The sequence below is a fragment of the Bubalus kerabau genome, chromosome 20 (genome assembly GCF_029407905.1).
Source record: "Bubalus kerabau isolate K-KA32 ecotype Philippines breed swamp buffalo chromosome 20, PCC_UOA_SB_1v2, whole genome shotgun sequence".
Classification (NCBI taxonomy): Eukaryota; Metazoa; Chordata; class Mammalia; order Artiodactyla; family Bovidae; genus Bubalus; species Bubalus kerabau.
Genome location: NC_073643.1, coordinates 16,794,559 through 16,809,678, shown reverse-complemented (window position 1 = coordinate 16,809,678; position 15,120 = coordinate 16,794,559). Strand labels below are relative to the sequence as shown.

Sequence of the window (15,120 nt, the reverse complement as noted above, 5' to 3'; positions counted from 1 at the left end):
AGTCTAAGGTTTCCAGTAAACTCAGTCTGTGATTCTCCCACTTACGATGCCATTAGGGGCCGAGAGACCGAGCATGTTGTGAGGTGGTGCTGACGCCCCTCTCTCCCATCGATGGCCCTGGGACCAGGGAAGTGGGACAGGGGGGCAAGAGGACCAGTGCTCAAAGGAGAGCCACCTACGGCCCCATAGACAGGGCCCCACAAGGACCACCACTTTGCCTCCACAAAAAACAGGCGTCTTCCTCAGTGTAACCATCTCCAGGAGGCAAAGCGGAATCTGGAGAAGGCCAGGGGCTGTGGCTCTGCCACTCCTCCAAGCTGGGGCTGAGCGGACTTGGCAGGAGATGCAGTGGGCATGGCTGGCAGCCCCAAGGGGCAAAGGGACATTCTGTGCCATTTTCACGGAGTCACGTTTCCGACTTGATTGAAAGTGAAATCTTTAATAATGTATAGATTTTCAGTGACTGAAGCCTGGCTCTTGCCAAATCCTTGCATAAAGCATGTTTTTACAGCTGGGATGATAAATCCCTGAAAGACGGCACTTACCATGGAAACGCTGACACAGCCTTTCATTCCCTTCACAGTGATTAAAATCCTCATTTCAATTTGTTTTTCTTTATTTTGAGCTGGCGTCATTTGCAAGCTCCAGGAATACACCTCCCTGCGGTAGAAAACGAAATGCTGCCCTCTGTCAGAAATGAGATGGAACTGTTCTTCACTCACTGTAGTGCAGCAAGTCTTGGCTTGGAGAATAAATGGAAATTCAGAAGAGTAGGACTTCGCACTAGTCATCTTAACCAGCAAAGAAATTTCTGCAGGACTTAACATTGTTTCCTAGGTAGAGTGAGGCAGGGGAGGGAAGGCAGCTAATACAGCGTTTGTTACCAAACCAGAGGCCACTGTGAGCAACTGGAGAGTCAGCCCAATGGGGGCTTCTGGGAGCCAACGTAGACTGGGCACCTTAGTCATCCCCCTGGAGACGCAGGCGAGCTCCTCATGGGCTGCGGGCTGCTGTCCATCAATTCTTAGGTACTTCTGGCCTCTCCAGGGAGAGGCGCAGTTCCTGGCAGCTGGAGGGCAGCCGCAGCTATGGTGAGGCCCCAGTGGATACGGGCAGCCTCCGACCTGACTGCTGCGCCCGCTCCCCTCTGCTCCTTTGATTGTCCTTTGGACTGCCCCATTTGCAGGGATATTTTATGCCCTTGGAATTCAAGGGCATTTGTCTTTTGCTTATTCACAGCCTACAGTCTCTGCTGAACGGCTCGGTGATCCTACCAACCAGATGCCTCTGGATGTCTTTCTCCTTTCCAGATCTCTTGACTGATAATAAAATCCATAATGGAGCTGGCCACCCTTCTTAACCAGCCGGTGAGACTGCAGCAGAGCACCTGGTCTGAGAGCCGTCACAGCCGCAAATTTCCTCCCAGTCAGCTCTGCAGATCTCGCGAGAACGTGGCCTAGAGGGAATGGGGCGTCTCCCCATGCTGCAGGCAGCCAGTGCTTTGGAAACGCGTTTTCCAGAATGCGTCCCACAGACAGTCAGTGGGCAGGGATACTCCTCACGAGAGGAGTTCAGAGATCCAACACTGTTGGTTACACTGCTGGCAACAGCCCTCTCTTCAGGATCAAACTACCCACCAGCATCTTAAAGACTCTGAGAAGTATTACAGGCAAGAAATCCAATTAGCTTTGTTTAACTCGACGTTTTCCAACTTACTTCATCACTAGACCTCTTCTTGGTGGAATGTCTATTGCCATTCTCTGGCACTTTAGGTTGTGCTACACATAAAATGCCTTTATGCGTCTTTTTTTTCCTTTATCTTACTGAATTTTTTCAATGTTTTTGTTATACAAGCAGTACACGTTCATTGTAAAAAAAACAAACTTGAAATATGCAAATGAGCAAAAAGGAGAGGGGAGGCACTGAGGCATAATCACCGTGGACTTCAGGGTTCTCCTCCGATGGTGTTCCTTTGTGGAAAAGGGGTTTTGTTGTAGCAAGTCAGTCTGCATTTCCTGGACTACGTTCAGTTCCATGACTCCTGATTCTAAGTAGCAGGTTTCATTTAAAAAAAAAAAAAAAGCACATATTTCAGCCAAAACAACGGCCACAGAATCGTTCTGAACGAGTTCCAAAACCTCCGGTGGAGGAAAATTCCTTTACCATCTGTTGCACCTTTCATAGGGAATGGCAGGCTAAGAAAATCAACAAATTGGGAGGAAGAGGGAAAAAATGCTATACAGTGATTTCTCAGCTATGTAAAAATATTTATGATAATAAGGACCTCCGTAAAATACACCCCAGAATTAGAAAGTTTATTTCTGGAATACGGACTCCAAGGTGACTTTTACTTTCTTTGCTGTTGTAAAAGCATAAGTTAAAGTATTTTTAAAAATACCCTCCCAGGCTTGCCTGGTGGCCAGTGGTAAAGAATCTGCCTCTCAATGCAGGAGACACAGGTTTGATCCCTGGTCCAGGAAGATCCCACATGCCGCAGAGCAACTGAATCCCTGTGCCACAACTATTGAGCCTGTGCTCTAGAGCCCGGGAACCACAACTACAGAGCCCCTGTGCTCTAGAGCCCGTGCTCCGCAAAAAGAGAAGCCACAGAATTGAGAAGCCTGCACACTTCAAAGAAGAGGAGCCCCGGCTCACTGCAAGTAGAGAAAAATCTACACAGCAAAGGAGACCCAGCACAGCCAAAAATAAATAATTACATAATTAAAAAAAAAAAGTATCCTCCTTGCACACACAAGCCACTTTCAGTGAGGATTAAAGCAGAGTGGAGATGCTAAGTCTGGCACCTAGGAGGGACAATTTCTTGGGGTGGGGGGCCCCGCGTGTCTCTCTCACCTGAGAAGTGGCAGGCTTGCTCCAGGTGGCATCGGGTCCTTTTCCTTCAGATGCAATGAGTCATGTTTGGGGTTTATGGGTGATGCAGGATGAAGCAGAGACCTAACTGGTTGCACTGACCTGCAGAGCAGCCCTGGGAGAGAAGTGCCTTTATTACCCCTTTTCACAAATGCTCCCTGAACATGTGAGCTCATTTCTACCCTAGAACTTTGCGCTGGCTGTTCCCTCAGCCTGGGATACTCATCCTTCAGATCTGAGCTCAGAGAGGGTCTGTGAGGAACCCAAGAGCAGACAGCACAGGGCTTGAGTCAATATCTGCCTGACTGCCAATCTCACAAGCCTAACCTGAGCTCCCAACACATTTTCAGATGGTTACCGTTGAGAAGAAAAAATGCCTGCTCTAAGTTTGACACAGAAGGCCAGGTGCTATCTGACGCCATGGGGAGACACCTAGTGTCTAACTCCAGATCTCCTTTTTATTTCTTTTTCTTTCTTTCTTTCTTTTTTTTTTATTTCTAGGCAGCGCCCTGCAACATGCATGATCTTAGTTCCTGGACCAGGGATCGAACCCTCACGCCCTGCAATGAAAGTGCAGTCTTAACCACTGGACCACCAGGGAAGTTTCAGATCTCCTTTTTAAAAGAATGGTTTGTCTGGAAGGCTGAGGACAATTCTGACTCTATCTTTCAGTGGCTGGAAGGCTGTTCTGGGTGTACAAGCTCCGTGTGCACACTCAGAAGCCACAGCCCCTCCAGCTTACTGCCTGCCTCCTTTGCCCTCTCAAAGCAAGGACCAGCCAGTCCTCTAGGCTCTGCAGCCACACTGCACAGGCTGCTGGCCTGGAGGGAGTGCGCCAGGCACCATCCCCCAGCGACAGCCATCCACCACCCAATGCTCACTGAGTGCCAACCAGGTGCCATGCTGGGTCCACAGCTGAGCCTGAAGCATAGCATTCTTCTGTCCCAGGAGACGGGACTAGAGAACACGTGCTCAGGAGAGGAAATGCCCTCATCTGCTGCATGCTCTTATGTCACCTCTCCATGGGCCCTCCCTGACTCCGTCACTCTCAAACCCCCGTTTCTTTTTCTTCCTGGTGTGTACCACTCCCTAGGGTTATACTCTCTTCCTCTTTTCTTCAAGAGAGGTGGACATGTGAATCGTCTTGCTCCTCTTGATTCCCTGGCACCCCGAACAACACCTGGCAGAGACCAATGCTCTGTAAAGCCTGTTGATCGAATGTTTATCTGCTATCTCAACCGGATGCGTGTGTATGTGAGCATCAGGAGGCCAGGTAGGGCCAGGCTGCACTCAGGCTCTGCGGGCATCACTAACCTCCCCCTTCACATCACCCACGTTCTGTTTGTGGACCTATTCCTGGATCCCTGCTTTGTCTCGGCCTGGGAGACACACCTAACTACAGCCAATCTCTTATGGAGTCAACAATGTATAGAGTGCTCACTACCCATCTTGGGTGGATGATACCCAAGGCCCCCACATTAGCATTTAAACACAGAAAGCTCTTCTTTTTTCCCTTTTACTCCTGCCAAGTCCTGCCACCTTGGGGCTGCTGTTGCCCACAATTTAGAACCACCACTTCAGAAGGAAGTATAGCCTTAACTGGCCTGATACAGCTCTAACTCTTTGGTGTCAGAGGGAAGGTGGCCAGAGATTGCATTTCACCCTCAGCATTCCATAGACTATGAAGATTTCATTTTACCTCCAAGACAAGCCAGGCACAGCCTGAGGGTCAGAGACTTGCCCGTGAGGCCGGATTTCAAAGGAGAAAGGCAGGGTTGATGACTGAGAGTGGAGGAGACCTGTGGCCACTCAGAGAAGGAGAAAGACCTTGCAATCTCGCCCTTTAGGATGTCAGCTTGGTTTCCTAAAAGATGTGGATCTGAGCAGTGACATACCCTTCAGGAGCTTCTGTCCCGTTCATTCTCCCTGTATCTCTTGACTCTAGAAGCATCTGAGGCTAGACTCTCGTCCTGAGAGGTAAGAAACCAGGTCTCTAGTTGTCCCCCCAGTCTTCTTCTGGGGCCTGGATGCCTTAGAATCCGGCGAATTGGGGATGATAAACAGTTACAATAGTGATAGCCAAAATCACATGGCTGACTGTGGACAAGTTTCTGTAGTTAGACCCTAAGTGTGTCTTCTCAGGAGCAGCCCGTTTCCCAGATGTGCAAGTGAGGATGGGCCATGGAGATCATCTGTGACTGTAGATGAGGAAGCTCAAGTCCACTAACATGGCCTAAGTCTTACCCCATCCCCGTGGGCCTCAGTTTCTTTATCTGAACAAAATTACCCCTTCAGGCTCTGATACTCTCCCACTAGAAGCCTGTCCCAGACAACTCATCCTCTGAAGAATAAGTCCTTTTGTTGTTCATTCGCTCAGTTGTGTCTGACTCTTTGTGACCCCATGGACAGCAGCACTCCAGGCTTCCCTGTCCTCTGGGAGGGACATCTCCCAGAGATGGGGACATTTCCCAGAGTTTGCTCAAACTCAGGTCCACTGAGTCAGTGATGCCATCCAACCATCTCATCCTCTGTCATCTCCTTCTCTTCCTGCCTTCAATCTTTCCCAGCATCATGGTCTTTTCCAGTGAGTCAGCTCTTCGCGTCAGGTGGCCAAAGTATTGGAGCTTCAGCTTCAGCTTCAGCATCAGTCCTTCCAAGGAATACTCAGGGTTGATTGACTTTAGGATTGACTGGTTTGACCTCCTTGCAGTCCAAAGAATAAGCCTCGAGTTGCAGTGGTTGTAGTTCCACGGGATGCCAGGAGAGGGCAGCAGGCAGTAAATGACGGTGCTGCCGGAATTCAGGTGAAGCCGTGACACAGACAAGGATTTCCAGAGGAAAAAGGGGTAGGGCTCTGGCCACAACAGCTCTGACTGCTTCATGCCACGATGTAAGTTGGCGCACCTCCCAAACTGCTGTATCCTCTGACACCAGATGGTGCCCTATCCCTATGGGGTCCGAGGTCCTTGCCGTCTGTATGGTCACCTGGATTCCAGGGCTCTTCTTGCCTGTGTCAGTCTCGGAAGGCAGTGGGCCCCCTAGCTTCAAGGAGGGCGCCTCGGGGCTTGTCCTCAGCCGCCGACTCTGTGTCTCGTTTCTGGAAGCTGGAAGGGACTTCACAGATAAACCCTCAGAGCTCTGTGCTCCTCCCACACCTTGTGCTCTGGGGTTTCGACAAACAGAACCTGGGGTCAGTGTTATAAATATTAAAATCTTTGCCCGTATCCCTTGCCTGCACTTCCTAACAGGGCCAGGGTCCCGCTTATCTACAATCCGCTGCACATGCTGCCCTTTCTGCTCGGGGCTCCCTGCCTTCTGTTCCCTGTAACACACTGGGTCTTGGCTCTCTCCTCCACTGGACTGTGAGTGTCCTAAGGGCAGGAGGCTGTCCTGCCCATCTTTTCAGCATCAGTGCCTCTGCCTGTGCCTGGCATGTGGTTTGAGGATGAATGGGTGAGTGGGCAGGCACTGCCTTGAGAACATGTGGTCCACAGAATCCCACTACGTCCCTGTCACTTTCCAAGGCTGAGAGGCCCCTTCTCAGACTCAGCACAGCTCCTGGAATTCTCCTGTATACCTGGGCCCAGTGGCATATCCTGCTTTTTCAGTCTTTGCTACCAGCCATCACTCTGTCCCTTGGGGATTTGTGGAGTCTCCTTCTGTATCAATGATCAGTTCAGCCTCCTCTCATCACTTCTATAGGCAAGTTGGCATGAGAAGTAAGACAACAGGCTTAGGCAGGCATGGTTACTGGACCATTCATCTTTTATCCTATTTCTTAGGCTTACCGTAAAAATGTGCCTCAAACTGGGTGGCTTAAAACAACAGAAATTCAAAGTTCTGGAAGCTAGAATTCCAAATTCAAAGTATCAGTAGGGTTAATTCCTTCTGAAGGCTCTGAGAGTGAGTCTGTGCCTCCCTCCCAGCTTCTGGCAGTTGCTGGCAATCCTTGGCTTGTGGACGCATCACTCCAGTCTCTGCCTCTATCTTCACTTAGACTTCTCCCCTCCAAGTCTGTGTATCTAAATCTCTCTCTCTGTTCTCTTATAATAACACTAGACTTTGGCCTACTTTTGTGGGCTGTGGGTCCAATGACCATTTAATATTCAGACCCCTCTGTGGTACAGTTTGGCCAGCTCGGTGTATCTGGTGACATTGGCAGGGGGGCAGGGGGCGGGGGGCGCCCACTGATGCTGTCTGAGGGACTGGAGGAGCTATCTCGGGCTCAGCCACCTGCTGCCTCTGGTCAGGGACGGGTTTCTCCAGCCTGCAGGGACAAAGATTGCTTTCTGGCTCATATGTCTGGTTGTTCCATTTTTAGTAACACTAAAATCAGTGGATTCAGGTGTTAGCAACACAATCTGTATCTTAGAAAGTTCCTTGCCAACGTTTCACCCAATGGTTTCAGCATCTGTTAATGATTGGTACTTAAGTACATCACTTTAACTAAGCGCATCCTTGCACCTGCATCCATTAGCTGGAATTCTCTAAAAAGAACTTTCATCAGCACTATTTGGTTACCCTGAGGAACAGTCCATGCAGGTGAGACAGGACAAATGCTTTGATACTTCCCCTTTCTTTGTTGGGATCCAACATTTGAATGTTAGCAACATTCAAAGACTGATCAGTAAAGTTTTTTTCTTTTATGTATCATTATAAATTGATGGATTTTAATCCAGTCCACTGTAACTTCAGCCTATTGCATTGATTTCTTATTTAAGACTGTTCCATTTTTAGCCAGTGGGAGACCTTCGAGTTGACCCCTGGATGCCTTTGATGTAATTCCATTGGTATCTGATGGCTTCTTCCTTTTCCAGCATAACCACATGCCCCAGGACATCTGGGACAGTTTCTGCCTCAGGTGTGGAATCAACCATTTCTCAAGGAGCCTGGAATCCTTAAAGTAATAAATAGTATCTGGAAACAACAGTTCAGGCATGAAGGCCCATGGACAAGAGGAGCCTGGTGGGATACAGCCCATGGGGTCGCAAAGAGTCAGACAGGACTGAGCACACACATCAACCTTAACAGGAAACAAAGCTAGGGAAACACATGCTTCTTCTTCAAAAGAAACAAAAGAAATAATGAGCTCCTGATATTTTCTATTTAAATTTAAGACCACAATGCTTCTCCATTATTTCTTTGGGTGCATCTCTTTCCTGCTCCCCACCCTCTGCTTTTTAGGTCTCCCTGATTTGGGTTGAACCAACTTAACACCCCAACTCAAGTGGGTTCAGATCGATCCCTTACTCCCCTCATCTTATGTTCCCATCCAGGCACCTTCCAGCTCTGAAATGTAACGACAAGTCTGATATTTCCCCCACTAAAGCTAACGTGCAGAAATATGATGGACTTGAGGGAATGTGGTGAAAATCTCCCTACCCAGGACCAGCTTAAGGTCATCGAGCCACTGGACTCCATAATGCCAACCATTCCCTGCAAATACTCCCAGCCTGCCCAGGAAATCACTCCTGGCAGAAACACTTCCCCAGGGACATGAAAAGCAAAAGTAATTAAATGAGAAGGGTAGTTAAGGAATCACCAGCGATCCCATTTCTGATAGTCCCCTGAGACAAAGCTGAGTGTTTGTTTTTCCATTCTTTTTTTTAAATCTGATCCAGGTTAAATTATGTTCCATGGCAACTTGCATCGGTGGCGTTGTCATGGTTACAGGTGAACCTGAAAGTGAGCTGTGACAGTGAGCCCGGGCTCTGGGCACTTGGAGCCCCGTGTCTTAAAGAGACATCCATTTGCCTTCTGGTCCAGGCTAGAAAAGTAATGAGAACGTGTGCCGTTTCTCGGCAAGGCCTAGCCTGCGGACTGATGCAGGCCAGGGAAAGGTGGAACCACAGGTTCTTGAAATAAACGTTCTCCTCCAGCAGCCTGAGTGGGGTCCCAGGACACCTCACACAAATTCCCCACACCTTCATCTGCTCACGCACCGGGAACAGGAGAATGATTGCGTGAGCAGCTCTCTGATGGAGAAGCCATGAGCCACTCCCGGCATTCCCCCTTAGATGAAAGGCAAGGAGCATCGCTCCCTTCATCTTTGGCCGTGCTGTCTAACAGAAGGATAACACGAGCCACTAGTCCGGTCCACACACGTCAGTTCACATTTTCTAGGAGTCACGTTTTTAAAATGTTACAAGAAACAGGTAAACTTAATTTAAATAATTTAAACTTAACCCACTGTATCCAAACATACCATTTCAACATGTAACTAATATAGAAATTAATGGGATATGTTATACTGTTTTTTCATACTAAACCCTTGAATTCTGGTGTGTATTTCCCAATTCAGATGCTAAATTCTGATTGAAAATACTTGATCTACACTGAGATTTCATAAAATTTACAGTTGAAATGGTCAAGTCACATACTTGCTAACCCAAGCATACTTAAGTTTTCAATAAAAAGTTGAGTATGTTTTACTACAGTGAGGTACCACCTCACATCAGTCATTAAAAAATCTGCAAAACAAATGCTAGAGAAGGCATGGAAAAAAGGGAGCCCTCCTATACTGTTCCTGGGGATGTAAACTGGTAACATCACTATGGAGAACAGTATGGAGGTTCCTCAAAAAACTAAGAATAGAAATGCCAAATGATCCAGCAATCCCACTCCTGGGCATATACCTAGACAAAACTATAATTCAAAGACACATACAACTCAGTGTTCATAGCAGCACTGTTCACAATAGCCAAGAAAAGGAATGATGTAAACGTCCATCAACAGGTGAATGGATGAAGATGATGTGGTATGCATATACAACAGATTATTACTCAGTCATAAAAAAAGAAGGAAATATGCCATTTGCAGCAACATGGATGGACCTAGAGATTATCAGACTAAGTGAAGTCAGTCAGAAAGACAGAGACAAATGCCACGTGATGGCACTTACATGTGGAATCTAAAATATGACAGAAACGACCTTACCCACGAAACAGTTAACAGGCTCACAAACACAGAGAACAGACTTGTGGCTGCCGAGGCGGAAGCGGGTAGGGGGAGGATGGATTGAGAATCTGGGATTCTCAGATGCAAACTGCTATATCAGGTTGGCCCAAAGGTTCATTTGAGACTTTCCATAAGATGATACGGAAAACCCTGCAAACCAACATTTTGGCCAACACAGTATCTTGACTGGACAAGCAACAAGGTCCTGCTGAGTAGCACAGGCGACTATATTCAGAATCCTGTGATAAACCATGACGGAAAAGAATATGAAAAAGAATGTACCTACATGTCCAAGTGAAGCGCTTTGCTGTACAGCAGAAATTAACACAGCATAGTAAACCAACTATACTCCAACACAATAATTTTTTAAAAGACAAATTATATTTTAAATCTTAAGCTTTTTTTTTTTTTTTTTCAGTTCTACCAGTTTATTGCTACCAACCCATCTCCCTCCATCCTCCTCATGCATGCGTGCTCAGTCATGTGACACTGTGGACCGTAGCCTTCCAGGCTCCTCGGTCCATGGACTTTTCCAGGCAAGAATACTGGAGTGGGTCGCCCTTTCCTTCTCCATAAATCTTAAGTTTAAATGAACTAAAGTGAAAGAAAATCTGAAGTCTTGCCACCTTGAAAGTGCTCGGCAGCCACACGTGGCTGGTACTACCACATGGGCAGCAGGGATTCAAGATGGTGACTCAGCGTGGTCCTGAGGCCAGCAGCATCAGCGTCACCAGGGAGGTTATTACAAATGTGTCTGGGATCTGCCGCAGAGGCAGTGATACAGAACCTGCACTCTTGCACAATCCCCAGATCAGTCTCAAAGCACATTAGTTTGGGAAGCTCTGTTAAAGGGATAAAGTCAAAACTCTTGATTTGGTTTTCAAGACCCCTGCCTCTCCTTTTCTACTCTTATCTCCCCATCCCTCAAGCTCTACCCCCCAGCAAGCCCTACCCCATCAAGCCTTACCACGCATCAAGTCTTCAGAGGAAACAGTAGACACTGATCCAACACCTTGATTACAGTCTTGTAAGACATCCTGAGTCAGAAGCAGCCAGCTAAGCTGTATCCAGATTCCTGACCCAATGAAACAGTGAGACAGTGAATGGTTGTTGTTTGGAGCTGTTAAATTCAGGGGTACCTTGATATGCAGATAATGAATACAGCAGGCAATATGAGGGCCCCTGTCTACTGCTCCAGCCCCATTACCCCCAACTTTTATCCTGTGCTCCAGCCTTAACAAGCTTTCCCATTTCCTAACAACCTCTTTGCTCTGACTCGTTGGCAGGTTTCTACATTCTCTGTTCCTTCTGCCCAATACACCACCACCCCACCCCCAGCTGCCTTCATCAGTTCAATTCCTACTCATTCTTCAACGCTCAGCTTAAATATCACTTCCTAAAAGAGTCATCTGAGCCCGTCCCTGAGCTCCAGGGCTGGGTGAGGGCCATCATGGTGCCCACCACACTCTTTGTTGTATTTGCTTATTCAAGTATCTGTAAACAGACCCCAGTAGACAGTGACCCCCACCACGGCAGGGACCATGTCTGTCCAGCTCACCACTGCACCGAACGCCCTGAAGCAGGGACAGGGCCTGGCAAATAGAAAACAGTCAATAAATATTGGTTGAGTATTACTGAAAACTAGGAAAAAGAGACTAAGAAACTAAGAAGGACTGGATGACAGAGGGTGGGCTGGAGTCACTGGCCCCCAGGACAGTAATGAAAGCCACAAGCAAGGAGACACAAGTTCAAAATGTCTCTGGGGTGGGGCTTAGGAGATAGGAGTTTACGGGGTGTAGTTGTTAGAAAGGCAGTTGAAACTGTCCTCTGCGGTTCAGAGAGAAAAGGGGGTCTCTTTCCATGGATCCCCAGAAGTGAGAGAGGATATAGCCTAGGCCTGGTGTGGAAGCAAGAAGCACTAGGAAGAAAAGGGGGAGATTCAAGGTCTGGGTGCTTAGTGTGATCAGATTGAGGGGAAGAAGGTTGTGGAGCTGAAGCTGTGGGCTGCTGTCCTTTGTTCTGAATACCTGCTTCCTGGGGTCCCATTCCTTTTCCTAACCCTGCAACACTGGAACCTCCTCCTGAATCTCTCCAGAGATTCTGAGCCACATGGAATGAAGACAGGGAGAGTGAAAGATATCTGGGGAGATCAAAAAATAGAGAAAACAAGAGAGATCCGTACAGATGCTGCTGAAGACGCGGATCCACCGAGATTGCTGGTGGGTAGGCAGGGGGATGGACTTCTATTTTCATAGAACTTTCAAATAATTAAGAAACACAGACTGCAAGCAGTCACTACTGAAAGTCAAAATGCTGAAGGAGAGCAAGATATTTGTGTACCCTGATCCGTAAATGCTGTGTGCACATCGATGAGCACAAACAATCCTGTACAGGCAGCAAAGCACCAGCTGGCGGGAGACGGGTGACTCATCCTCCTTGACGCTGAGCCATAGCAAAAGAGGTCCAGATTTTCTTCAGCGCAGATTTTCTACCTTGATTGGATCTCGTGTGATTTTTATGTTGCTGCAGATCAAATCACATGGTAACTTACCAGTCATAATTTGCATAATCGATTTCATATCGATTTTACCCCACCTTCCTGCAATCAGAGTTGTGTTTGTCTTCTAGGAAGTTGCCCCACTCTGCACAGCTCCTTCCCTCTCCCAGTCTTGCACAAAGTCCCAAACACTTAACTCAGAGGAAAATCAATCTACCTGGAAGGAAGTGAGAGATAGGGAGTCAGGAGGAAATTGATGAAAACACAGGAGGACAATAAGCCACCTTGTAACTGCTGCACTATTTTCTTGGTTATTAAAAAAAAAAAATCATCATCTCCTTTAACAGGCCTGTGCTGCTCTGCAGAGAGCAGGCTAAAGGAAAGAAGGCATAGGAAAGGCCATGGACCTCAGGAAAAAGCCTCTGGACAAGCCATTTCTTTATCAACCATCTGTCACTGGTGATACCAGCTGAAAGAAACCCCAGAGAAACCAGAGTGGAAACCCAGCAGGGGCCCGTCCATCTCTGTTTCATTTGCCCACATAACAAGGGTCTCATCCCTGGCAGCACACTGGAAACATCTGGAAACCTTGGGAGAGGGAAATGGTATCAGTGATCCCAGCCCAGAGCGGTCAAATCAGAATGTTTGAGGATAGGATCCAGGTACAGGTATTTTAAAATGTTGGACCAGTGGTTCTCAAACTGAAATGTGCATCAGAATCACCCAACAGATTTGTTAAAAAAAAAAAAAAAAAAAAAAAAGAAGACTGTTTAGCAGAGCCTCTGATTCAGTAGCTCTGGAATGGGGCCCAAGTTCCCAGCGCTGCTAATGCTGCTGCTTGAGGACAACTCATTGAGAACCACACTCAGAAAGGTACTTCCACCGTCCGGGACCTTTTCCTTCTGGCCTCGCCTTGCCCCTCACTTCCCCCTCTGTTTTTGTGGTTACACGCTCCTGATTCCTGGCTTCTCCCTGCATCTGACTGTAATATGACTTCCCCAGTTTAATCCTTAGCATACCCTCCTGGACATGGTTTTATACTCACTCTTCTTTCTCTTCCGTTAGCCCTGACCTCACTGGACCCCAGCCCAACTCAGGGATACTGTTCTGTTATCAGCCCACACGACTGGAGTTGCTACTGTGGCTGCACAGATCCCCACAATGGGAAGGAGGTTTCAGATGGGAATGGCCTTTAATTGGCTGGTCACATCCTATCTTGTCACAGTGTTATGACATCCCCATACCTTTCTGGTTACTCTAGTCTCAGGAGACAAAAGCACTTAGAAAACCTGCAATCCATTTCTGGGGTCTTAGTATGCCATTTGCCAAAGCTTTACCACCCAAGTCCAGTTCTGTCTATCATGGACCTCAGTTTTACGACCCATAAAATAAAGGGACTGAACTAAAAGCATTGCTAAAGTCTCTTTAACATCCTTAATACAATTTCCCTATGATCTGAAAGAATGAGCAATTAGCTCACATTAATGGTACAATTAGACTAACCTTGATGGAATAAAATATATTAATCTTTAACAAAGTAAAAACATGCACCCATGGCAACAAAGAAAACCATGGGCTTATTAAAAATAGAAAATTACCATTTAAAAGTGTCAGCATTCATCTCAAAGGCACTTAAAGGAAAGTGGCTTTGGCCAAGGCAGATGAATCAGCAATCTCACTTCAACCTGCTTGTGATTCTCTTGAGAACTCCTGTCATTTCCCGAAAACACTTCTTATTACCAGGACAGTCGTGACCTTTAGCAGGTGACAAAAAACCAAGTTCCAAAACAAGATGCACAGTATGACCTCACTCTGCATGCTGATGTACACACACAGGGAAAACAGTCTGGAAGATGATTCGGCAAAAGACTAACTGTGGTGCTCTTCAGATGGTGAAACTAAGGGTAATTGTAAATTGTTTTAGCTTATACTGGCTTTTACTTTTGCCCACAACGAAGACATCATTACTGCTTCAATAAAGGAAATTCAAAAGGTTTTTCAAAAAGCCTTTTATTTCCAAACTGGTACTTCCTGAGTAGTATAAGCTTTGTGGAAAGAAGACTGTGCCCCAGGGGTCATCATCAGCAGAACTCCAAGGGTCCTCAACAGAAGCAAGTTGCATTCCCAGGGGGCATTTGTCCAAGTCATTATTGCCTGCCCAGTCCCCCATCCTCAGTGTCTGTTTTCAATGATTCTCCCCACAACCCCCACCCCAGAAAAACAATGGATGATTTCTGCATGTTTTCAAGCTTCAACACATGTAGAAACTTTGATTAGATGAGAGAGCTTTTCCAGTCTTTAATTATTATGGAATCCATAAATCTTTTTAAAACACTTCTTTCCATAACTAAAGCAAGATGCTCTATAAGGTAAATGTAAGACCTTGGAGAATATAAAAAAGAAAGTGGTATAACTTTTTGCAATGGTATATCTTTTTCCCTCTTTTTACTTTCTTCTGAGCAGCATATAATGAAATTTTATTTTCCTTAATCCAGTCTGATCATCTTTGTCTTTTAAAGCGGAATATAGTACATTCATATATACATATATGTCGACGGAAAAAAGATGCACCATGTGAGAGGTACGATTAAGCTTTATGGGGGGCAAAAGAGGACTGCAGCCTGGGAGACAGCACCTCAGATAGCTTTGAGAAACTGCTCCAAAGAGGTAGTAGGGGAAGGCCAATATATATGATTTCCATGAAGGGGGAGTTCAGTGCAATCAAGCACGTATTTTACAAAAGGTTTTCTGCTAGTCATGAGAAGCTATCATCCTGAAGGGATTTAGTGCTTTTC

At 46.8% G+C, this 15,120-nt stretch overlaps 2 protein-coding genes across 4 annotated transcripts in view; one reads left to right on the top strand and one right to left on the bottom strand.

The window, feature by feature from the left end:
- POMGNT2 (protein O-linked mannose N-acetylglucosaminyltransferase 2 (beta 1,4-)) overlaps positions 1 to 15,120 on the bottom strand; it is a 59,820-nt gene that overhangs the window by 10,307 nt on the left and 34,393 nt on the right. For 2 of the 3 annotated variants that reach the window (XR_008706057.1, XR_008706055.1), the window contains exon 1: positions 546 to 2,660. The exons of the other annotated variant lie outside the window; for it this stretch is intronic. The gene's annotated coding sequence lies outside the window, so the exon portion shown is untranslated. Of the gene's footprint in view, positions 1 to 545; positions 2,661 to 15,120 lie in introns of those variants that run through there. 3 annotated transcript variants of the gene reach the window in all.
- On the top strand, positions 1,552 to 7,161 carry LOC129635002 (uncharacterized). The gene is made up of 2 exons (XM_055557584.1): positions 1,552 to 1,669; positions 3,373 to 7,161. The coding sequence occupies exon 2, from the start codon at positions 3,388 to 3,390 to the stop codon at positions 4,330 to 4,332; it is 945 nt and encodes a 314-aa protein (XP_055413559.1). The 5' UTR covers positions 1,552 to 1,669; positions 3,373 to 3,387; the 3' UTR covers positions 4,333 to 7,161.

Excerpts from the sequence above, each read along its gene's own strand:
- LOC129635002 (XM_055557584.1), top strand. The coding sequence starts at position 3,388 with ATGCATGATCTTAGTTCCTGGACCAGGGATCGAACCCTCACGCCCTGC.